Source organism: Diachasmimorpha longicaudata, chromosome 11 (assembly GCF_034640455.1).
Source record: "Diachasmimorpha longicaudata isolate KC_UGA_2023 chromosome 11, iyDiaLong2, whole genome shotgun sequence".
Classification (NCBI taxonomy): Eukaryota; Metazoa; Arthropoda; class Insecta; order Hymenoptera; family Braconidae; genus Diachasmimorpha; species Diachasmimorpha longicaudata.
The window spans coordinates 5,237,605-5,262,456 of NC_087235.1; the positions used below are offsets into that span (position 1 = coordinate 5,237,605).

At 40.3% G+C, this 24,852-nt stretch overlaps 1 protein-coding gene across 1 annotated transcript; it reads left to right on the plus strand.

Annotated features, from left to right (window-relative positions):
- Positions 1–19,828: 19,828 nt before the first annotated feature.
- Galk (Galactokinase) lies at positions 19,829–24,610 on the plus strand. The gene is made up of 9 exons (XM_064130045.1): positions 19,829–19,983; positions 21,102–21,265; positions 21,343–21,516; positions 21,938–22,145; positions 23,113–23,221; positions 23,320–23,612; positions 23,676–23,787; positions 24,111–24,306; positions 24,367–24,610. The coding sequence occupies exons 2-9, from the start codon at positions 21,144–21,146 to the stop codon at positions 24,539–24,541; spliced, it is 1,389 nt and encodes a 462-aa protein (XP_063986115.1). The 5' UTR covers positions 19,829–19,983; positions 21,102–21,143; the 3' UTR covers positions 24,542–24,610.
- Positions 24,611–24,852: the final 242 nt, after the last annotated feature.

Sequence of the window (24,852 nt, forward strand, 5' to 3'; positions counted from 1 at the left end):
TAGCATCAACTTGGCCGGCCATCGTCAGCTCTCTATCATCACCAGGTGCTCTCTCCTCCCTCATCTATCGCTCCAGAAGAAAAAAAATTGCAGTTGATGCCAGAGGAGTCGTGAAAATTTTCGTCACTCGAGAATTTAATGGGAGATACTCAAATCTGTTTATCGTGGTTAGAAGTTCCATCTTCGCCATCGAAGAAACACCGTAGAAGTTAATAAATACACAGGGCACACCGTGTGGACGGGTTCCTGACATCCGCCGAGCGATCGTCTCGAAGATACATACACGATCAGGAGGCCCTACGTTTCTTTACGTATACCCCGAATTAATTAGTGGCAATCGACGTCACTCCTAATTGGACTAATTAACGGACGTTAGGCAACCGTGCGATTCGATACGCCCGAAAGAACTGGGGTTCATCCCCACACTGTCTATCATGCATCAATTTTACTGATTTCAGTGGACGTAAACAATGTTTCCATTTCGAATTTCGTGAAAGAGGTTCGGTTCTCCAGGGAATTCGACATTGTGGCATTTAATGGAGTGCACAGAGAGATAAATTCCGCAGACATTACCTGATCATTTGATTTCTCGTGCCAAGAATTTCTCATGGAAATATCTACGTGACTTCTACACCAAAGAATTTTTATTTAAAAAATATTTGAATCCCTGAAAAGTTCCCCAAGTTTCAAACATTTCTATCTCAATTTCAAACCGGACAATTCCAACCAGAAATTGATCAGTTCTCAGCCACTTTTGTCAAACTATTCACCATAAAAATATGAAGAAAAACCGTCAAGTCAATAGTCCACACGACCACAACCTTAAACAGGAAAAATATCGTTAAAATTTCGTGGAGAACTCTTTCCAGTTCATGTCCAAAATATGAAAAAAAAATACATATCAAGTGACACATTGCAGTCTCATTAGTGTCTCACTGTTTATCGTGTTATCCAAGAATGGGGTCACTGACGTGTCAGTCGGAGGCATGAGTTTGAAAAAATATTCTGATGAAAACGACAGAAAACGTATAATACGGGAAACGATCGTGTCTCATTAATTGAAGCCACAGGGAGAATTCAATACGGGTTCGTCTTATCGGTCCAAATTGCAAAAAAATCCTCCCATCAAACTGGGGAGGACAGGTGCCCCCAGACATCTGCCAGTATCAAACGTAAGAAGAACTACTCTGTTGCGTTTATATATATAAAATAAAACTTGGCATCCCCTTGTCTGAATACACAAACATATACAAGGGATTTTGTGAAACGACTTGGGCTTTTTGACTTCTCGATATATCCTTGCACGCAAAGTGACATCCCCTTATCGAGCAAACCAGCCAACTCCAGCAGGTTAAGGATGGAGGAAATGGCACCCCACCAACCGATGACGAGACGACGAGCTAATCGGATCCAAAGACGTACAGTGCGAGAATCTACCGAATCCCGGGAGTGTTATATAAGTAAGTAGATTTTCTGGAGAATTCCACCAATGCTTTATTCACGGGAGCCATAACCCCGTGACTCCATGCATACAAAAGATCGTGGAAAAATTATCGGAAAGCTAACGTAAAAATTACACTCCGACGTACCATCGCTGGAAGAAATGCAGTGTAAGAAGAAAATTGAAATTTTCATGAACCCTTCAGTAGTTATTTTTAGGGGGGGGGACAGTGAATTTGATTGAAAGGGGTCGGGGGAGGGGTGGTTAGAATAATAAAATTTTACATCGCCCTAAAAATCTCAGGAGAATAAAAAAAATTTGAGTGAAGTGATAGAAGAAATCGGTTGATGCTACGGAATAATTCGCATACGCATTCGGTTGAATTAACTGCAAATCTTGTTGATCAAATGAAACGATATTTTTCCGTAGTGATGGTCACTTTTTCGAGTGTGGGGAATTCCCTAAAATGCACAATTGCCTGAGGAAGGGTAATTTTTACCAGATTTTCTCCGGGGATCGTCGGATTTCTTCGTCAGTCCGCGTTAATTGTTACATTTTAATTATTAAACCTCCATGACCCGGTTCACCTGCCTCCCAATCTGGGTTATATCCAAACCCAGACCGAATGATGAAGAAAGAATAAAGCTGATAAAAATGATGAATGAGAATGGGCGTTTTGGTACGTGTTAATCGTCCGGTTTTAGTAAATCATTCCCACACCATATTCCAACGTTAACCAGCAGGTATCAATATACCATTGCAGTTTGATTCCCGATTGGATACTGGATAAGAAGAATTTTACGCGTGCCAGGGGCAGATGTACCGACTATCCCTTTCCAATATTCCCCCACATAACCAACAAAACTCTGATATCTCTCGCAATTTAGATAATTGGACATTTATGGAAATTCACTGGGTTAACTTATCTAACACACGTATTTAGCTGAACCCCTGGGGGATTGTGTTTCATACGGCCATTTCGAGACCACTTGAGATGAATAAATTACATATAAAGTGAACAAAAATAATTTTAAAAATGGGGAAGATTACGACGATCTAATAATTCAGGTAAATACGACATAAATGGTGTATGTAGCATAAGGAAAAGAACTCGAACCCTCGATAACTCGAAGGTGTACAAGGGCGATAAGTATGCTAATGATATAATAACGGTTGCACCGGACGGACCCTCGTTATCGCTAAATAAAAAATAAAATTTCAACCAAGACTGATGAAAGAAACAAAATAACTTAAAAAAAGAGAGCGAAGACATCTCAGAGTTAATTTCCCAAATTTTTCCCAGCATTTTTTTCAATTTTTAAATGTTTATCTAAATGGCCTCTGAAAAATTACTATATCGTCGCATAATTCTCCCTAATCGTTGTCATAATTCATCAACCAACCAACGACCAGTACCACACTAGTGAAATAAAACCATCAAAACAAGCCCATTCGAAAATAAATTCCGAATTTAGGAGCAATAATTTCTATAGTCGTCGGTAAAAAAAATTCCACTATCCACTTGTGCAGAATTTTTTTTATGAATTCACCTTTGGTTTTTCTGGTCTCATTGCCTTCCGAGGGATGAAAATATCCCGAGACTTCGGGGTGGATTAATTATCACCAATTTAATGGCAACCATCTGCCCATTGACGTGATAAAAATAAAATGGAACACAGAGCGAGAGGTGGCAGAGTTTTGCGACACCTCCCTGAATGAGCCATTAACGCGGGGGAGTTGGCATTTTGCAAACAGAAATAATTATCGCAGGGGTGGGAAAGAGGGGGGCAAATGATGACAATGGATCTCAGCAGACAACAGAGTCATTGAGAGGGGCAGATCCCGCTTACAATTCACATTTACCAACAGAGATTAAAATACCGTCTTATTCACTTTTCTTTTATTAAACCGTGACGCGCCCACTTCGTGCGTTAAAGTGAGATTGTTGTCATTGTTTCAATCACAAACCGGTGGAAACAAATAGAATTCTACCTAGGCGTGAAACTCTCCCCCACCATCATTTCGCCCGGGGGTGAACATTAACGAGACAGGGGGGAGGGGGAGTAGGAAAAGGGAATAACGATACCATAAATACCGTATAAATATCGTATCATCATTAAGCCCCTTAATCCAATCAAAAAGTCTTCCAACTCGTGTCAATAATCATCATCAACACTTTGCAAACATTTATGTGACACGAATAAACTCTCCCTCGTCAGACTAACCCAGAACAATATTGTCTGACGAGAGAGAACTCAATGTTCCGTCAGTGCATCGGTTTCCAGACATCACAACCCTGTGGGCGATTAAATTAACTGTGACCTTTTCGTAAATTCGAAGATTACGAGAAAATCCAAAATATTTTTCGAGAAAGATCACATTTGGAATCGTAATTTTTCTGGTAATTTAATTATCGTTTTGGTTTAATAAAAAGAGATAAGAAATCAGAAATTGGAACAGAGTTTTATGAGAAAATCAACAGATAAAATAATTTCATAAAATAAATAGCAAAGAATAACATTTTTTGTGTAAATTAAAAAAAATATTAATAATGTTTTCTACAAAAATTGTCAAATAAATATAGTTATCGACGGATCGGTAAGTGTCCGATTACCACTACCCGTTCGAAAACCGATGAACCGATGATATGTAAAAAAAATCTACCGCACCAAATGTACTTTTGTTTTACTTACCAAGACAGGAAGTCAACTCGAAACGCATTTCAAGCTCCTTTCTCCCTCGATTCGGACAAAGTACAAGTTGACTCAAGTACATGGTACACACTGTTAATGGGCCTGCGGCCAGTTGGGCCCGGGTAATCTTCTCCAATGTATTAAAAACCCACTTCCTTTAGAGGGCTCCGCAACTGAAAAAAATCCAATCAAATGAAGGAAAATAAAATGGGCAATTAAGTAATTCTTATCTCTGATTCTTACTCCCTACTGATGAGAATTAACAATGAAATGTGGAAAAATAACAAAAGCCCGTCTTGAGTGAAGGTGAACGGGTTTTGGTGAGCAGGTGCTTACATGGAATGGGATTCGAGGCGACGGTAATTGGATAACGCGTTTACGATCCAACCGATCGGTGAATCCCGCGATGTCGAACGTGTGGATACACATAAGGGATAGAGGGATTGTAATTACTGAGAACCCGTGTGTCCAGGGATATTATTCGTAGCACGCGACAACAACTTACTCCCCCCTCCCCCTCCCTCATCCCTTTGCCAATCTTCGATTGAAAAAGAAAATGAATTTTAGTAGACGAAGAGCGTTAGACGAGCGAAGAATTTGTGCTCACAGTGAGAAAAAAAAATTTCTTTTCCCAAAATATATTGATTCGACCCAAAAATATCGATATATCTCCACACAAATGTTGTTCAGCCCTCAGTGCTCACTATTGCTGTAATTTTCTATTTTTCTTATCCTCATTTTTGTGTCTCCCTCACCCTCTTTTATTTTCACCCCACGGCAAGCCGGAAATCGTTTTGAAAATCGTTTTCAATTCATTCAGAGTAAAGATTTCACTAAATTCGTGGATAGCTGGGAGAGGGTAAGTCTCATCGTTTCCTTTCAAATCGTAGAGACGCTGCATTATAGTCAGACAATTGTGTGCCCTCCTTGGGATGTGACAATTCAAAGCACCCAGACATTCGCCATCTCGGTGTTACCCCAGTTTGGAGTCACTGCAATCAATGCTTGAACTCACTCACTTGTGCTACGAAGACGAGAGGAATGAGCTAAAGGAAATGCGTTCCGCTCGGTATCAACTGATGATTTTGGACGAGCTGAAGCTTTGTCTGGTGGATGCTTTGGGGCGTGGAACAATCCAACAATCTACTGTCACACAGAATATTCAAATGGCATTTCTCGGCTGTCTGAGCAGGGCTGAGTAAGAAAATTGGGTGAGATTAAATAACGCAAAACTATGGCAATTGCACACAAGTGATAGCACCGTTAATTATGCTTTACCAAGCGTGATGTATATATTCCATAATTTATTTTTAGTCGGGAGTATGAAAAAAATATTGATGGAAATTCAAAAAGTTGAGAGAATAGAAAATTAATTTTTGAAAATTAAAAATTCAAATATTTCTAAGATGATTTACACTTTTTTAAAGGGAAACAAAATTATGATTTTTATCATTATCGACATTTGTGAGAGAGTTTTCCTTAAACATTCCACAATTTTCATCCAAATCGTCTAAGAAAAATCGCAGTATCGTCGTATAAAATTTTCTCTTCGATTCCTTAATCGGTAATTTTATCAGAATACTTTCCTCCTGGATTGAATTCTGAAAGCCTAATCATCAGCGCATAATTATCGAAATTTACCACGTACCGTTCCACCGACATTTTACCCATTTTTATTCATTTCCGAAAGTTGCATTAACGTCTTTCCAAAAAGCAGAGGGAGGAAACCACTGGAAGCCCAGTGTTTCCGGGACAAAGTAACTTCCACCCTCCCCCGCCACCATAGATTCACAACTACAACCCCCACACCCCCCTCAACTCAAGCCCTGACGTGTCCATTGTACGCTCGTCGTGTTAACTTATTTACAAGAAACCACCTACTGCCTCGTTCATCATTTCGTCTGACATATAACTCGCCTTCATCTACTCATATTTTTTTCCCCGTATTTTCTTTTCTCCTCGTTACGTGGTCCCTCTCTAAGCTCCATGAAATCGATTTTGGCCTCGTGTTAAACTCGAGAAAATCGTCCCCCTCGGCTTCCATTCCTTGTTCTTCGTGTCAACGAGTATATATTAACAACTTAATTCGCACCTCTTTGTTTCATAAAAGTGAGAAACAGCTTTTAATAACCAGCTTCTTGCCCAGTATTCTGTGATGGTGAATTTAATGAGTAGTCACCGACCTTTTTTATTTCCAACTCACAGACACCATGCGATATATTTTTTCTTTACCACCCAAGGGAGGGTAAAAAAATTATTTAAAAAATATTCACTAAAAACTTTCAAGTTTCAGTCTCGTGTGAAGAGAAAACATTATGTAGAGCAGAGAGAGCGTCTGGCTGAGTATATGACAACGATTTCGCATAATTCGAGTGGATCATTCTACACTTTAAAAGGTGATCTCAAAAGAACAAGAAACTTTCCGCCTCATTTTTGACGATCCAACGGCTACATTTGCCGGTGTATGAGAGAAGCCAGGGGGGAATGCCGTTAATTACTGAACTAAACGAGTAGTCGATAAAAAGTTCGAATGAGTCCTCCTCTGCACCTCCAGGCGTCGGGTTAACCGCGGATCAAAGTACGCCAATGTAACTTCTATCTTTTTACCCGACTCGTCCTCTTGGAAACTTTCGATGGAAAAAAAAGAAACCGGGAAAAGTCCACAAGAGGAGGAAAATATCGTTTGCTCCTGGAGATACGAGGAGCCGACAAGAGCCAGACAAATGCACGTAACCATCGATAGACGTGTCTAAGGGGGTGAGTGAAAAATGAAAGAAAATTTCGGATCGAAATACGGGGAAGAAACTGTAGGAAAATTAATACGAAGCAAGAGACACTGAATTACGTGTTATTCAATGAAACGTGGAATCGTCTGCCCATTGCGTGGCATTTATCCACTGGGTAGGCTCGCCTATTTAAACGAAAGCTCGAATTTCTCAAAAAACAATGCATTATTGCTCGCGACAAATGGGAGACGACGACAAGTAGCGACAAATGTACACGTTCGTCGATCGGCGCATATCGAGGGTGCGAGCGTCATAAGGTTCTCATCCCTCAGTCTCGAGCGAACGAGAGAGCGAGAGGGAGAGGGAGCAAAGAGCCGGTACCGCGATATCTTTCCATCCCCCTTGAGGCCACAAGGATGCAGCCCCTAATGCGCGTTTCGTGTCAACGTGCGACGCCTCGTACACAGTGAAAGGAATCACTCTATCGTTACTCTGTACCAAAAGACGTTCTGACGGAGTTGGGGAAGCGTAGACACGTGTTTCAAAGAACTCGATTACCTATAAAAAATGAAAAATAGCAGTCGAAGTAGAAGTAGCGAATAAACAGTGCAAGTTTTATAGCGAAAAATACGAACTGTAGAAATAAGAAGGAAAAACTATTGCGCTATTCAATACAACTTTTCTTTTCTCCCCCACCCCAGTACTAATCTCAAGACACTCTGTCTTTAGTCCAGTATTTTCCTGCAAAATCCTCCCTCCCCTCCTCCCAACTCCCCTTCAAGTCAGTTATAAGACAACAGTAGATAGGTTAGTACGAAAAGCCAGTGATACATATACAACCTAGTAAAACTGAGAAGGCGAAAAAGGAAGGGAAGAGGTTAGTCCAAGGGGTTGGTTAGGATCACTCGAGAGAAAGGGGATGGAAACGTGAGCTGTATCGCCAACGGTGGCTTTAATAAACCCCACAACGGATTCTCCTGGACTACGACGTACCATTGTGGTGAATAGGTAGTAGTGGCACCGATCTAAGGCCCTCTCCTTTCTCGATCCTCCTTTCTCTCGTAGTTGTCCTCTCTTCAACCGATATTCCTTTGTTGTTAGGTAAGGTGGACTTCTTAAACTCCACAAAGAGGAAAAGCCCATGAGTGTGTAGAGTTGTCAGGACGATGAAAAAGATATCCTACTACTTCTCTCTCTCCCTCTCTCTTTCGCTGTCCCAGTCTATCTCTGTCTCATACTTTTTAGGTAATAAAATACAAAGTAAATGAAGAAAATACTTACAGTCGTATACACGAGATCCATGATAATTGACGGAGGGTGAGGGGAGGTAAGAGAGAGGGTGGTTTGGGGGAGAAGCAGATGGGGAAACGACACTCTGGTTATATCCCCAATCAATTGGATCAACCTATGCTCATCACGTACCAGAGTCCTCAAGCCACCCTGGAATCTCAATCCGTAGCTTCCGTGGTGCACTCGATATATAGATGGATTTCATTACCACCCTACGGGGGTTATTAACGCCATCGCTTGATGAAACTTCCAATATCCTTGATTACATAAATTTTTTTTATTAGGTTCGTTCACTTCAGTTGGATATTTTGGATAATTGTTCCCTTCAGATTATGGTCATCATATCTAGTTGTGATCTAGGCGAAGAATGGGGGGGGGGAGCAAAATGCCCTGTGGGGTAAAATAGACGAGAAGGCTAGAAAATAATTATAAAAATCACACATACTCTACTCAACAATTTTTTTCCCCGCAAATTACACAAGTAATTATATCAGTCTTCGTGTGTATACATTTTCATTCGTCATTCATATTCCATTATTCGCTATCCCCACAGCATTACATTTTACGGTAAAAAGCATACGGGGAATAACTCACTGAGGCAGGTGCCCGACGGATCGTTAATTTACGCAATTAATTACAATTTCTTATTGAGTAACAATGTAGGGTTCATTCAGCAGTTGGTTGTGTCCTTACAATGGTGTATAATCCATGATTATTCTTAAACACGTGTTCCCATGCTCGCAGGGTAGATTTCCGGTACGCGATTTTGCCCCTAGGACTCTCTAATGAACGACCGGGTCGATCTACGCAGGATAAAAGTGTATAAGAATGGCTCTGAGTACTCGATGGCTCTTAAAATCATGAGGGTGGTGGGTCGTCACGTGCCAGTATACGATACCCGGATACGCCAAGTGCTTTTTCAACAGCTCTCTCATCCCCCCACCCTCTGTCGGCCCAACTATTCTTCTCTTTTGCTGAAAAAAAAATGATTGATAATGATGGTCAGTCCCACTGAATTTACGAGGATTTTCCAGATTTTCCCCATTTTATGTTTCTTCATTTATCTAGACTTGAACACGCATTCAGTGCGTGTCAACACGATGTCTTATTCCCTTCTCTCCGCTGCCCCCTCCCATTAGTTGAATATCAATTATTCATGTGTGATAGAGAAATGTAGGGCTTTTGCTGAAATATCGAATCCCGGGGAAATATTTGTGACGATCCAGATGACAGTACCTGTCCGCAATAGATTATTTTGCTGAATATATTTACTTATCGCCAGCAAATCTATATAAATATTTTCATAAATTGATCATTCTAATGATCAATTAAACGTTTTGTTCTTATTGTACCCTCACGTGTGCACTGTACAGTGCACCTGAAACGTCACCAGTATTTTTAAAAACCGCATTAATTAAGAAATTCGATTGCCCCACAGAAGGAAAATCCACCGTTCGGCCGTTCCAACTGAATTAGAATCTCACAAACTTCAAACACTTCGCAAACAGGCTATTTACCGAACCACAATACCACAGAAAACTGAGATTTAATGCACAGCCCACGGGAATTACCTGTGAATTGTCATCCTCAGTGAATTAAAACTGCAAATGTCCTCTCCATCTGTATAACTGCAAAAGAATTTCAACGAATACCCAGCGATATTCAGTATGCGAGAATTGGAGAGTTGAGATATAATACCGAAAAACTCGGGGCCGTGAAAAAAGGAAAATTTAAAAAATTAAAAACTCCAGTGAAATCCAGGTAAAAAGGTTTCCCCGGGAAATGGCAGTTATTACGAAGCTGCTGGAGTGAGAGGATTGCGCCGAGTATTTTTAATTATTATTTATGAACAAATAGACCGGCTGCTTGTGAGGGGTGGGGACACGGATGAGTGCAAATGAATATGAAAAAAAGTACTTCATTTTTAAATTGAATATGACGCTCGCGCAACTGCCGGCTGAATTTTAATTTTCCATTTAAAAGAAGCACCTCGAGTGCCTCGTTAATGAAACAAAAAGATTGAATAAATAATAGACATTATTTGCGGTATGAGTCGTCAGTGTATGTACAATGAAATGGGAATAAATAGTTATATATCTATTTCTCTGTCTTTTTGGTAAATTTAAAGATTGTGAAGGACTTAACCAACTCGATTATATTTGGAATCGTTTTTTTCTCAACCCTATAATATATTATGTATTATGCAAGGATTTTAATTATTAATTTTAGAAGAAAAATAAAAAATCAAAGAATTCTTCGACGCTTGGGAAAAATTTCATTATTTGTCTATAAGAAGAAAACGTTTAAATAAAAACCAATATTTTATGGAATTTAATTTAGATGAATTTTTCAAATGTTCCTCACTCAATTAATTGGAAAATTTGACAATTGAAAAAAGCTGAGCTCCTTTAACTCTACCTCCCTGAAGGGTCTGGGGAACTCACTGATGAGTGCGCATAACTACACATATATTATGTGAACTGTAAACAAAGATAAACGAACGATGCTATTCCCCCTCTGATTTGATAATACCACAAATGCATTCGTGTAATTACGTTACTTACGAACTCAATGTTTTTTTTTCTTATAACTTTATGATTCTTAATCTGATTTATTGCCTCACGACAAGTGGAACAAAACCAGTGCATTTTTCACCTGTTTTATTTCATCCGCTTTCTCAAGAAGTTCAGTTGTAACAAAAAAAAATTACATCCGTATCGGTGCTGTTTTCTTTATCATTATGAGGTGGAAACATGGAGGAAACTAGTGAGCTCATTGGCCTCGGAATTATGGGGTTACAATGGCGGTGGGGTGGGATAGGGGAGGGAGGACATTTTTGTGCGACACTTTGGGTGGCCGGTCGTCATCCGTCGGATAAATGAATCCCATGCGCCATGGCCATGGGCATCGGTTATTTTAATCCGGCGATTAAAAATGTCAGACACATGTTCGTGAACAAGGACGATCCTGGCACCGGTGCCAGACGGATTATCCTATACTATAACGTACAAATTCTTGATTTTTTTGTCATCCTCTGTCGAATGTGAAGAAAAATGTATATTTCTAATTCGCCAGAAAACTATTGGAGATTTTTGTTTTCAATTTCATACAAATTTTAGTCTGAATTTTATCACTCCCTCATTTTTTTTTTCAGGACATTCAGAGAACTGCTGGTGACATTGAGAAATTCCCCTGGCATTCCTTTATATAGAGTCATGATCGACTGCGGAGGATCGACTATAATTAGACTATTAACTGGACTTATGTGCAGGTTTGAGTGAAATAAAAAAATGAGGAAGAGGGGGAGGGTAATGCGGTTGGAGGTGTCGACGTGACCGAATGTCGTCGCCACTTAGTGCCTTTTCTGGCTCTTCCATCGACACGTCCATCGAGGCGAGAATTATCGTGATACTTCTCTGGGATTCCCAAACCAAGAGTGAAAAATAAAATGGGGTAAAAAACGATTGAGGGGCGGTAGGAAATTTCTCAAGTTAAAATTTTTGCTGTGAACACGTGTTAAAACGTGAACGTGCCGCACGCAAACTCAGACAGTGGTAATAACGTCTCGAGAAATGTTATACGAACAAGGTATGGCATGGTGAACAAGCAGTGCGACAGAAACTTGTGACAGTAGTCATATGACAGTTACCCTTTGTTATATATTTTTTTCTACCTTAATTTCTACCCATTGAATCATTCCCAGAGGAGATTAATTACCTCCCAACGATGACAATCTCATTGCTCTTGAGTATGACTATATTACCCAGACCTTTAAATAAAATCCCTTCATGATTTTAACTCTTTTGAAAACGCACTATTGACCTACATCTTCTCAAATGTTATTCGGTATGTTCAATAAAAAAATATTCTTAAGGTCGATACCCCTAAGGCTCGCATGAACCTGTTCTAGAATAATTTAATCACCTCAACACTTTCGATACTCTCATTTGATCACCAAGATTTGTAATTAATTCAGCGAAATATCAAATTTAAACGAATTAGAAAAAAATATTCACCTGAATTCTTCTACTACCAATCTCAACCGTTATCGGTGATCGATGGTGGTAGGAGGAGGCCAGAAGATCCAATGCATAAATATATATCTCAGCAGATTCATCCCCCTCCCCCTCCCCACACCCCTTTAACTTTTTAAGCCTCATAGGTATGGGACCGCGCACGGGACCACAATGCTATCTCAACCGGCCATCAAATTGTCCATGGAACGAACATATTTCGTGTGACCTCGGTAACGCGTTCGCGAAAAGAAGAGGAGGTGAGGTGGGGTGCAAGAACGTGGCTCAATTCCTTCGGAATACCTCGATATATTTGTCGTTTGTACGCGTGAAAGCAAGAAGGAAGAGATGCGATGTTGTAAATCAGATGGGAATGTAAACCAAACGTTCTCCCAACACCGTAAGATTCCATACATTCTTATTTGCCCGGTTTTTTTATAAAAGTTCATTTTTTGATACTTTACCGCTACTCTCTGGCCCGTGTATTGGTAAAAGTTCGGAAAAATAAGTGCTGGACACACCTGCCAATCGCTACTTTCTCAGGCAGTCACGCCTGCGGGATTAAAAGGCCCAATCATTGAGTGGATAAGAATTGTTGTTATCCGTTACTTAAAACCACCTGTCCAAACGACTCTCTTCGGTCTTTATTCATTTTTTTAGACTTCAAATGGAGGAGACCGAAATTTTGTATTCGGAGAGGAAGTTCTAACGAAAATGTGGGGCTATTCGTCGACTCGAGGGACTAAATTTTGGTCATCGAAGAATGCGGATGTGAAATCGTCGCGCAATTTTTCTTTAAAAAAATTTAATATTACAGCAACTCGCTAAAATATAATTAATCTAAGTATATTTATTATACTTAAATTAAATTAAACCCAATCATTGCCTTTTAATTCACCTTGACTGAGCGAAGCCCTTTCTTCCCAAAAATCTCGACTCGCTCGAGATAATCCGGTATTCCTCTATCCCTCGAATTTCCAAAAATTTGAAAAATTATCGATTTCATTTGGCAACGAAAATCACCCTGTGGAGGGTGAACGAAGTTATTCCGTAAGCAATTTTCTTATCTCCAGCCGTCATTTCCGGTCATTTATCTGGTGGATCAGGCCAGTTAACGGCGACATTGATTAAGGGTCTCGTTTTAACTCTACTACTCCCCCAGGGCGACAATGTCGTCACCTATAATCCCTCGAACGGCGCATCAGGGCCCTCCGCACTTGTCCCACCCACCCCCTCCTCCCCCTCCTCACCTCTTCCACTACCATCGAGATATCTTCTCATTTCGTTTGTCTTTGATTCAATTCGCGAGTAAGATGGCCACCGATAAAGACCATATCTCTGTCTCATTTCATTCAATTGGGATTTTTCTTCCTCATTCGTTTTTCCGTCGCTATTCACCCTGGATGAACGTCCAGAGCGGCTCTTGGAGGCTCCACGAGGTGGCCGCATTACCGTTTTTTTCCTTATCCAAAGGAGCGATCAAATCATTCGCCACGTGAAAACGATTCTTCCCCCTTGGATTGTTTTTTTTCTTCCCTCACAGTCGCTTCGTCTCTTTATCCGTGAACGACCGGTAATCGTTTTTACAGGACTCTCAATCCGGAGTAAATTTTTCCTCAGCGATTGAAATTCGATTTTGTTTTATTTATTGATTCATAAGATCAATACATTAGTAACTCCGCCCTCAGTTCGACATTTTACTTCCACTTAAACCCTTTTACCCCTTCGCGACTGCATTAAGTTGAGAAAAAAATTGCGAGTTCAATTGTTACGGTTTCCGAAAAATTTTGTCTTGTTATCGATAATCTTTTAATTTACTAACAGGCAGAGGTACTTTAGTGGAGTGGGATTTCGAATTGTCAGGGAAAAGAATGATTCTCCCAGGAATAATTTGATTTCTTCAAAGTTTGACACAGACCAACGGTGAGTCTCGGGTATTGTCTAAAAGTTGATGGCGTCAAACAGCCTTCTCTTCCTCCTCAACAACGAGTAAGATAACATCTGGCGCCTGCCTCCATCAACAACCCCCCCTGGTCCCCTCTCCTTCTTTACTCAGTTGCATCTTGGAGTCAGAGTGAAGGAAACTCGACTTCAATTATTCTTGTACCTCACTCAACTCTCATCCCTCCCACTATCTCCTCTCGTGTTTTCTATTTTATTCTCATACTTCTCCTCACCATTCCACCAGGAAAACCTCTCTCTTGGTTGTGTCTTCTTGGGCAAAACTCCAGAGCCCTTGTCATCAGGGCCACTTACTTCTTCTCTGGTCCTACTCGTTCCCCTCACTCATCGTATTTTATATATAATTTCACGACAACTTGCTTCGAGATGACGTCTGTCACGTGCGGATACATGTCGTAGTAGCTGAGGATTTAGCGAATTACAATAGCAGCTGTATAAATTTGCATAAATTACAATAATTCCTTCCTTCATACTTAAATTGAATAAAAATATCAGACAAAAATTGTGGAAGTCATCCGCAAGAAGTTTGACGCGTCAATAAATCGTAAATCCTCCAAATCGATAATTAAAGTCAAATAACAATAAACAACGATTAGGGCAGAAATTGAAAAAAAAAACGATTCCAACAATTTGTCAACGAGAAAACGTCCGGAAAAATTTTGTTTACACATACTCTCCATTTTCCTACCAATTCCATTACCTTCCCTCCCGCCCCGCGAAGTAAAAAAAAAAACAAAGCAATAAAAATAATTTACGTGAAGGCATTGAAAGTTTCTTTTCAATGTTGCTATCACAACATCCAAATTCCTTACACCAATGTATCTTGTCGGTAGCGATAGAGAAAGAGAGAAAGTGATAACCCTCCATGGTTTATATGGGCGGTAAGTGAAGGGGTGGCCGAGGGGGTTGAAAGGGAGGAGGAAAGAGAGGTTAGTAGAAGACGGCACAGTGGTGGTACACGGCGTGTCCGACGTTTCTCCGGGGAACGATCAATGATAGGCCGGGGGGACGAGTCACGTGACCTAGCCGCGGGGAGTTCGCGCAATGCATCACCAACCAGGGCACCCTCAGCACATAACCCCTCCGACACCCCACAATACCAAACCATTCTACTCATACAGGCCCACCGTTTTCTCTCCACTCCAACGTTTCACGTGAATTATCCCTCCTACTCTAGACCATCGCCAGTCCAAATGTCTCCCTCTTCCTTCCACCCCTAGCTTTTCACGCTACCCCTTCACAGTGATTCCACCCCCACAACGTCTCTTATTTTACCACCACTACTCCCTCCTCTCCGCACACCTCCCCTCAGCCCTCAGCCCTCAATCCACCCACCCACTTTCTTCGTTCGTCTCTTTCTCCCAAACGTACAAGTCCACCAACCCTCTTCCCCTCATGGTCGACGTTGAAACGGGCCAAGTACTAAACGGGATTGTTGCTACGTTGCTCTTGGCGACCAGCAAGTGTCGTCTTTGCCTTGGCTCATGCCCACCTCCTTACACTCGACTCTCGTTGGGGCTTCGCATTGACCCGGCTGATTTCCAACACCTCCTACTACTGCCAAGAAGCACGATGCCCTCTCCATCTTTTTTTTTCTCCTCATTTTATATATATTTTTTTTATTTTATATTCTCTTTTCCACCTCTATTCTTGCCTTTTTACTCCCTCCGTCTCCTCTTTGGCTTTGGTAAAGCAACCTGCCATTTCTCACAAAACGATTCTCCAACATGTCTTTTCGTTTTACATTTGATCCTCCGTGTCCAACAATTCAATTACACATGACCCCGGAAAATTTTTTTTTTCTTCGGTTGATGGGGTTTTATGTGGTGCAGGATATATCGAATGACAGGACTTTTCCGGCTTTATGCTGCATGTGATAGACAAGGGATTGCTGGTCATTAATTAAGCAATCAAGAGAGATGATTTACACGTTTAATTGTCATCAGCGTTGATAATACAACTCTGATGAAGATGATTGGCTCAATTTTTGGGTGACATGTCGTTGGGTGCCTATGAATATTTCGAAAGCTCTCGGAGTAATAGCAGTTAATGGGGATAATTATCCAATTTATTGGCTTTTGAGGATTTTTCCAACTAAAAAATTCACTCCTCCTGAGGGACTAGTAGTCGGCTCTAGTTTTAGTCCACCTCGAGCATCCGAAGATCAACGTACCTCTTGATTAATAACATTTATCCGTCTCTAATAAATAATACGAACTGTTGACAATTTTAAATCCGTAATCCGATGCCATTGTCGATTATTGCTATAAATTCGATGACTATTGTTCTCATTCCGAAAACTGAAAAGTGCAAATCCGGAATCAACGAGACGCAACGGTTTTTCACGCAAACTGGGAGTCACTGAGTGTGTCCAGTTTTGTTGGGGAAAGCATTGAGAGCTTTCAATCGTTTGGGGAAAATATATAAACGTTCTCTCTGCGGTAGTTCAGAGGGCGAGAGGGAGGAGTAGAGGGGAACAGGGTCGTTACCAGTGTTCCCTCCCCCTTTAGCGATCTCTGTGGTGTATATAAACGTTGATTCGTTTCCCCCCGTTGGCATTGTGGCACAAGTTTTGTCCAACTAGGTAAGTGAACAGAGTTTATATAGCCAAAGCACCATCGTTGTGGCCTTCGTAAAACGCTTCGCGTTTGGTCGAGCATTACCGCGAGACCTAACACGCGTTTTCTCGGTGGCAGGCTCTCTGATACGGCTTCAAACGACTGACGATAAAGGTGGGTAATACTAAAATGCCGTTATAGAGTTACCAACGACATTACTTTACAGATATAATACCTGAATTGAGTTGTTAACCATTATTCTGAGTTTTCAAAACGATGGGAGCTTTTTTATATTCGATATTCTTTGAAATTTCGACAAATACTGGGAGGTCTGATCGGTAGTTCTGGAGGGAGATGATTGCAGGAAATTTTAGGATAGTGTCACGTATCTGGAGAGAAAAATACAGGAAAAAATAGGGGACTAGTCACGTAATCATCGGCTGGAGAATCTTTTCAGGGTTTTTTGACTGAAATTATGGTAAAAAATTGGAGACGGACAGTAAATTTTATTATTTGCTCTGGACAATTTACGGTACTGTCGGGTGTTTTTTTCCGAACTCGTAAAACTTACGGAGTTTCAAGTACATCATAGAACGTAAAAATTACTCAATTTCTCGTAAATTTTACGTGACGAGAATCGTACTTTTTACGGTTCTAAACACGTAACATCGGCAGCCGTGTTGACTCATCGGGAGTGTGTTGGTGACGATCGACACAGTGACACTAGCAAACCGCTGGTGTGTGGGTGAGATTCTTCCCGGATATGCGAGAGTTCGTGAGTTCAAATCTCGCTTCGATAAAAAATCTAATTCGCGAATTCTCCTACTCGTGTAGTGATTTTTCCAATTTCGCCCTTCGCTCGAAGTTTACATTTCAAACAGTAAATTTTACGGAACTCGTCAGGTACTTGTTGAAGTATATTCCTCTCGATTTGTCAAGAGACTTCGCACTGTCCCCGAAGAAGAGGATAATTAGTTTATGGTCAAGTGTAGTTCAAACTATTTGTTCTCCCATGCGAGTCTCAGAAGGGCGTCTAACGTTCGCTCGATCATTTATTGGAAAACATTTGAAAAATTCATCTGATGAAATATCTTTATCGCACATATCAACAACATTGAATTGCTCCTGTCTCCATCAATTGTCCACCCCCGTTCATCATTGCTCCACCCATCAATTTTCCCATTCCAAACATTTCAAGATTTCGTTTTTCTCCTGGTGACGATGACCCCTGAACAAAGCGATTGTCACAAACGTTTCAGAAAAGTTATCACCACCTTCCGGTTCTTAATGGTATACCATCCTCCCCGTAGCCAAAAATTTTTGCTGTTGTCCCCACAAATTTAAAGGGCGTGCACGGAATTTGGTGTGTCGGATGTGGTGGACCCCTCGATTCAATTTATACCCACTCTCCTCTGCAACTTCCGATTGTTGACTAGAGACTAGAATGTCTCATAGATTGAGCATTGGGCTTCGTTCTCGCTCCAGCCATTTCCGGAATTTTTCTCTCTATGAAATACGAGCTTCCTTTCCGTCGAAGAGATTTGCCAAAAACCAGTCTCAAGTGGTAAGCCACGTTGGAGAATAAATCGAATCGCAAAATGGATCTCAATGGCAATTGTCTCGCATCGCTGACTGGTCGAAATATGTTTCATACGTGTTTGAAAGACTATGAACATGTGATTTAGGGTGGCGTTCAGTAATGGACTCACATCTGGGTCACATCTAGACACGAACTGAATAATTGAATTCTATTCCCGCCCTTTTTCCATTGTTTTGCTTCCTTTCTTCCAAGAAGATGAGATGAAAACACCGATAGTAGGGGCTTGTACCAGTGCAGCACGAACAGACAGTGGGATCAAGGGAGGGACAGAATAAGGTGAACGATAAACCAAGCGGCCTGGAAAATGTGTGGATCAACGAACGAGATGTTTCAGCAAAAACTCTGTCTCAAATCGGTTACGAGCCAGTCCTCAATGTATATATAAGGGCTTCAACTCGGTTTGTGCTTCACTTTCGACTTTTCTTTGCTTTTGACTAAACCCCCTCCCCCAACCCATCCTTTCGACCCTTAATACTGCACGTTATTCGGTACGTTATATCGTTTCCTCATTTCCTCCCCATTTCCCTGTACTTCCAGTCACTATATCCAGAGAAGTCCCAGGGAATTTATGGGAAATGCAATGTGAATTAAGATAACGTCTGTCCATGGCGGATGTAACAGATCAAGAAGATGGTTGGAAGGATCGAGGTAGATGAATAATTGAAGGAAGGATTCGGAAAAATGAAGGGGGTCGAACCATTTATTTCGCGGACGAACAATCCAACAGTTGTAATTATCGTAGTGAAGAGGCAATTTTTGATGGATTGCCCTTCTGAGTCATGATGGCTGTGTGGCCATTGATCAAGACTTTAAAAATGGTTAGATCTCACCATTCTATCCGGCCAGGAATCGAACCCGGAACCTATCCGCTGCGAGACAACATCCTTACTCACTGCGCCAGGCGATCGAGTTCGATTATTGAGTAATTGATTGATGAATATGAATATGACTTATGAATGTTGAAGCCTAGCCTTAGTCTATTTGAAGTCTCATGATAAAAATATCGAGTTGAGCTAATCCTTTTCTCAAGTAGAACTACCATTCATTGCATGCGCTGATCTAAGTCATTGAGGGACAGACCGACGATATTCAATCGAGCGAATTCAAACTTCGTAGAGTTCTACACTCAATGCGGTATTATGAAAACAACCTTGCGACGTTATGGTTTTCGGAAAATTCTCAGGGCCTATTAGTCTACTGTACTTGCATGTTGTCAAACAGATGGGCCTTTACCCACTGCCATGGGGGGTCGTAGAATTATATAATGGCCATCTGGAGAAGATCACCTCAACTTCATGAAGATAACGGTAGGTGAACTGATTTACTGTTGGTTGGTTGGTCGCCGAACGACCAACTCACCAATCGTCGCCAAGCGACCAACATGGCCAACCTTCACTGGTAACCTTCAGTTGGCGCGGAATTCGGAGAAGTAGGGATCCATACAGCGAAAGTCGGTAACGTATCCCACTGATAATCGAGGAGATGTTGATAAAATGAACATCCAAGAGGGGGCATATGTGCTATCATTCGGACTTTGGCGCCCCTCTTCGTCAAACATGTGGAGTATCGTATCAGCCGGTTTGATAAACTCTATCAGACAACATTTGTCATTGGTGGGAACATAACAATCAACAACGTGATAAACTGTACTGCTCACTCACCATTGTTGTAGTCTACGCAGTTGTTCGTCGTCCCCTGAGGTGAGTTGATTTCTCCATTGGGACATTATTATTTGTCATTTTGTGAGGTGTATTTGGAGCGTATCTCGGTGCATCATCCGCTAAATCGATTTTACGGCACGCTGACACGGCCAGTAACTACCGTCGGCATTGACGGAATGCCGGTTTTACGAGCTCCACGACTGATGAGACAAATCTATTTTTTTGGAATAACAATATCATTGAAAAACATCTCTGTCAACGAACGATAATTGCGGCATTGGGATTCCCAAGATTCCGGTCATCAATTTACACTTAAGCAGCACTTCGCGATTTTTTCGTGAAAGCTCAGCAACTCAAAGCTGACATTCATATGATAGCATTACTGCGTCTTCAAAATTTTGAATATTTGTGATAGGTTTTTCATATTTTTCAGATGAAATTGAACTTCTGAGTACTAACAATTAATTGATCAAGTTATTAAATATGAGGTAATTGAATTTCACAGGATTAAAAAATCTTCAATCAATGATAGTACGACCGATCAGTTGCAGCATTCAAATGCAGTCATTAGAACTGCATTATTACAGAGAGAGAAAAATTTAGTAGAATGGAACGATTATTTGTTAACTCAAACACTCAGTCTTGTGCAATAATCCCACCGAAATAATTTTTCCAGAAATTCCGAAAAATTTTACTTTAACAGTACGACATTTTTTAGAGTTAAGAGGATCTCACTCTATTCGGAAATCGTACTATATTTTTTATAGACAAGTTCTCTCCGTGAACTGTCGATTTGATTTCATCTCGCGATTCTGAATACTAATGAAGCTAGACAATTGCAGTATTTCCCACAAAATCCTTGCATACAAATGCAACTCCCAAGAAACATCCGATGATTTTGAAATTAGTTTGCTATAATATGCCAACAAAACAGCGAGAACTTTGGAAAATTCAATCGGATTATTCATCTCTGAAATGACTTCAATAGAAGTTAATGAATATGCATTGCGAATGCGAGGAAAATTAGTCTTTCCTGCACGAATTCCCTGACTTCAAAGTTGAATCACCTTCATCGCTTTTTATCGCTTCTTTATCGTAAAATTATCGCAATTTAATGCCTCAGGCCTTACACATGATCATTTATCATCTCTTTGCAGATTTTTTTCAAGCGAACAAATACTTTTTGATATTGAAATAAAATGGATAAAGTGCCGATTCTCGTGGCCGGTGATGCAGGCAAAATGAGATTGAAAAAATTGGCCTCACATTTTGAATCTCATCACGGAGAGAAGCCGGAATTTTTTATCCGCGTACCAGGGCGGTAAATAAATAGAAAATAATTTTCTAACGTTTGAAATCGGCACGTATTATTCAATCGATGATTATTATTCATTCCAGAGTCAATTTAATTGGAGAGCACATTGACTATTCCGGTTATGCGGTGTGTCCAATGGCTATTGAACAAGATATGTTGGTGGCGGTGGGACGGCGGAAGGAGAATGGAATATCGATAACAAATATTGATTCTAAATACGAAAATGTTGACATCGATTTATCCCCCGCATCATTCCGGTGAATTTATTAATTTTTTTATTCCATTTAGTGACTGAAAAAGAAACATTTGTTGACAAATTTCAATAATCAACTGTGAAACCTTTAAAGTCGATCTACACCAAAATTTTTGAAACGTTAATCACATTTGGAATCGTAATTTTTTTCCCAATTTAATTATCATTTATGTTAAAAAAAAACAGGTTAAAAATTAAAAACTTAAGACATTGTCTCATGGGAAAATCGACCTTTACGTTTGATTTTTTATTTTAATGTGAATTTTTGATCGTGAAGTCTAAAAAATCAATGAATTATTTGCCACTTCATAAAAAATAATCTACCGCTTCGAAAACAACTTCTGTTATTTGTTTATAAGGAGGAAAAGAGAAGGAATTATTGCTAGATTATCAAAGAAATAAATTGAAGAAAATTATACTTCCAGTGAACTGTTGAAGAAAGATGATATCAAATGGTACAAATATTTCGTATGTGGACTTACCGAAGGCATTGAACTAGTGGCCAAATCAGGACAGGAGCACATAAGTGGGTTGAATGCATCAATTTGGGGCACGATTCCTCCCGCTGCTGGTCTTTCGAGCTCTAGCGCTCTCGTTTGCTCCGGCGTTCTCGCAATTACCCACGCTGATAAGGTAATAAAATCATAGACAAGTGGAGAACAAAAAAGATGTAATAAGACGAATCTCCGGGAAACTTTAGCTCGACGCTTGTTACAATGTCAATTCAACCCTCTGCCAACTATCATTTTTACGACATAAAAAAACGATTCGTCGTAATGTGCATAAATGAATTTTCTTTTTACGGAATTATTTTACTTGTGTGGAACACAAAAATCGATGATATTTGAGGCGGTTTAAGTTCTGGATGGCTTAAATCCGCTGTCTAAGGCATTTTACCCAGTGAAAAATTTCGAAAAGGACTATAAAGCTTCTTCCTTGCGGCTATTTATCAAGTTGAAGTTTCCATGGGATATGACGTGGAATAATATTTGACCATGAGTAAAGGGGATGTGTTGATTTAACATGACATCCAACCGGCAATTCATGGGCATCGGTAATTCGTAATCCGGCTCTCAGTATAAATAGAAGATTCATTCAGTCAACTAAGCTTTATTGATCTTTTGATTAATTGACGCAGATAACCTGAATTTTCCTAGTTTATGTTTGATGCAGAGTGAGCTTGAGCTTAATCGAGGCGTTATTGATGGGACAGTACAGATTCTAATCATGCATTCCGTCATGTCATCAATTTAAAAATATTGGGATTAATGATTTCCGACATTTATAAATAAAACTGTTCCCGAAATGGACGACTTAATTGAGCTATAGGCAACCGCAGCTCAGTACTTAATTATTTTCATTTTAATCAGACAGTTTTTAGTATCTCAACAGTGTCTACATAATTGTATAAGTTAAGGAAATTTTTTTTACTGAACGAGTATTCGCAGCTAACTTTTTAATTTACGAACTGAGCATCTCCCAAATTATTAAATTTTCCTATTGACAGCGTAGAAAGCGACTTTAGCCATTCAAATACAGTTACCCTTCTAATCAGATCGTTATTCACACATAATCTGTTGCTTCTCTCATTCCCTGTCAGTTACATCTAGCAAGGGATGTGCTTGCAACGCAAAGTGCTAAAGCAGAGAGACTGATTGGTACAGAGGGTGGTGGTATGGATCACGCAATAGCGTTCCTCGCCCAGAAAGGTAAAATTCTTACATCCTACATTTTCATTAGAGAATGTTATGAAAAGCCACGTTATAAAGACAGTGTCACACAGATTATATTGATTTTACGTCCGTAGGTACCGCAAAGCTGATAGAGTTCAACCCACTACGAGCCATAGACGTCACACTACCGTGGGATGCTGTCTTTGTTATAGCAGACAGTATGAAGCGACACAACAAGGCTGCATTCAATAACTATAATACCAGAGTCGTTGAATGTAAGTTAGCAGCTAAAATTATCGCTAAAAAGTATGGTGCCAGTTGGAGAGACATTGAGATACTCAGTGACGTGCAGAGGATACTGGGGAAGACATTGAAGGAGATGGCAGATATTGCCTCTCAAGCATTAAGTGATTGTGACGTATCAGAGGTAATCAACTGCTCCGCACTTCTAATCATCTTTATTGATGTAGTTTTTCTTTTCAATTTTCAGATATGTAGAATCCTCGAGGTATCGACGACAGAGTTGTCAGCTCTTGTGAAGATTGACGTCAATGACATGCGGACATTCCATCTTCGCAAGCGGGCTCAACATGTTTTTGAAGGTGAACAATTTCTCATTTTGTCTTAATCGCTGACATCATGGTCTATTGTAAGAGGGACGACTATTAATATTATTTATAGTAATATTAGGGACTTTATTAGGGATTACTGATGTCTTTGAAGAATTATCCTACTCTTGGTAATCGATAATCTTTCAATTAGTATCGGGAGTAGGACAATTTTGCATGACAGATCAATCGGTAATGTTAGAATAATCAGAGGAGCCCCGACGATGATCAAATCATGTTAATGAAAAATTGATGATGTGGCTGTCTTTCATCCCCTAAATCTTTCATTCATTGATCTTGATTTATTGCTGTATCAGAGGCTGCCCGGGTTATCGAATTCCAGGACGTTTGTAGTTTGGAGGGGAGTAACCAGATTCAACGATTAGGAGAATTGATGATTGCCAGTCACAGGAGTCTTCGGGATCTTTTCGATTGCAGTATCACTGAGGTGAATCACTTGGTCGATATGGCACTCGAAAGTGGGGCTGCTGGTGCCAGGTTGACGGGGGCTGGGTGAGTATAGAGAATATTTTCACCGAACAATCGTGTATAAGGGCTGTATCAATACTTCAGATGGGGTGGATGTGTCATCGCACTCACAACCAAAGACGAAGCTGATGAATTTGTGAAAAATCTGGGTGACAAACTCAGGAAAGTGTACGGTCTAGGTGACGAGTGCGATATGGAGACATTGATCTTCAAAACTGAACCAGGCCAGGGGGCTGCCGTCTACCTTCCCGATTTTTAGAAAACATTTCACCTTTGACTACGAAACTTTGTGTAATATAAATGTCAATAAACGTTCCATAGGTCTAAAGTAGTCGTTTAATTAAACTTCCCAAAGTTCATGAGTTTGCTAACAAATCTTGAGCAAACACTTAGGATTCATGATGTAATGGAGAATTACTACTGAAGAGCCAGACGTATGTAGTGCGGTCTTTAACTTGTCTTTCGGGTTAGATACGATATTTTGACTGGTGGGTTGCGGTACTCAAACGTCTGGAAGAACTTCTCGACAAACTTGAGAGTTTTAATCCATTCCCTTTTCAGTCCTTGAAA

What these genes read in the sequence shown, in the direction of transcription:
- Galk (XM_064130045.1), top strand. Translation starts at nt 21,144, where the DNA reads ATGGATAAAGTGCCGATTCTCGTGGCCGGTGATGCAGGCAAAATGAGA. An exon ending in CAATTACCCACGCTGATAAG is followed by an intron (nt 22,146 to 23,112) that starts GTAATAAAATCA and finishes ATTCCCTGTCAG; the next exon opens with TTACATCTAGCAAGGGATGT. An exon ending in GGCTCAACATGTTTTTGAAG is followed by an intron (nt 23,788 to 24,110) that starts GTGAACAATTTC and finishes TTGCTGTATCAG; the next exon opens with AGGCTGCCCGGGTTATCGAA.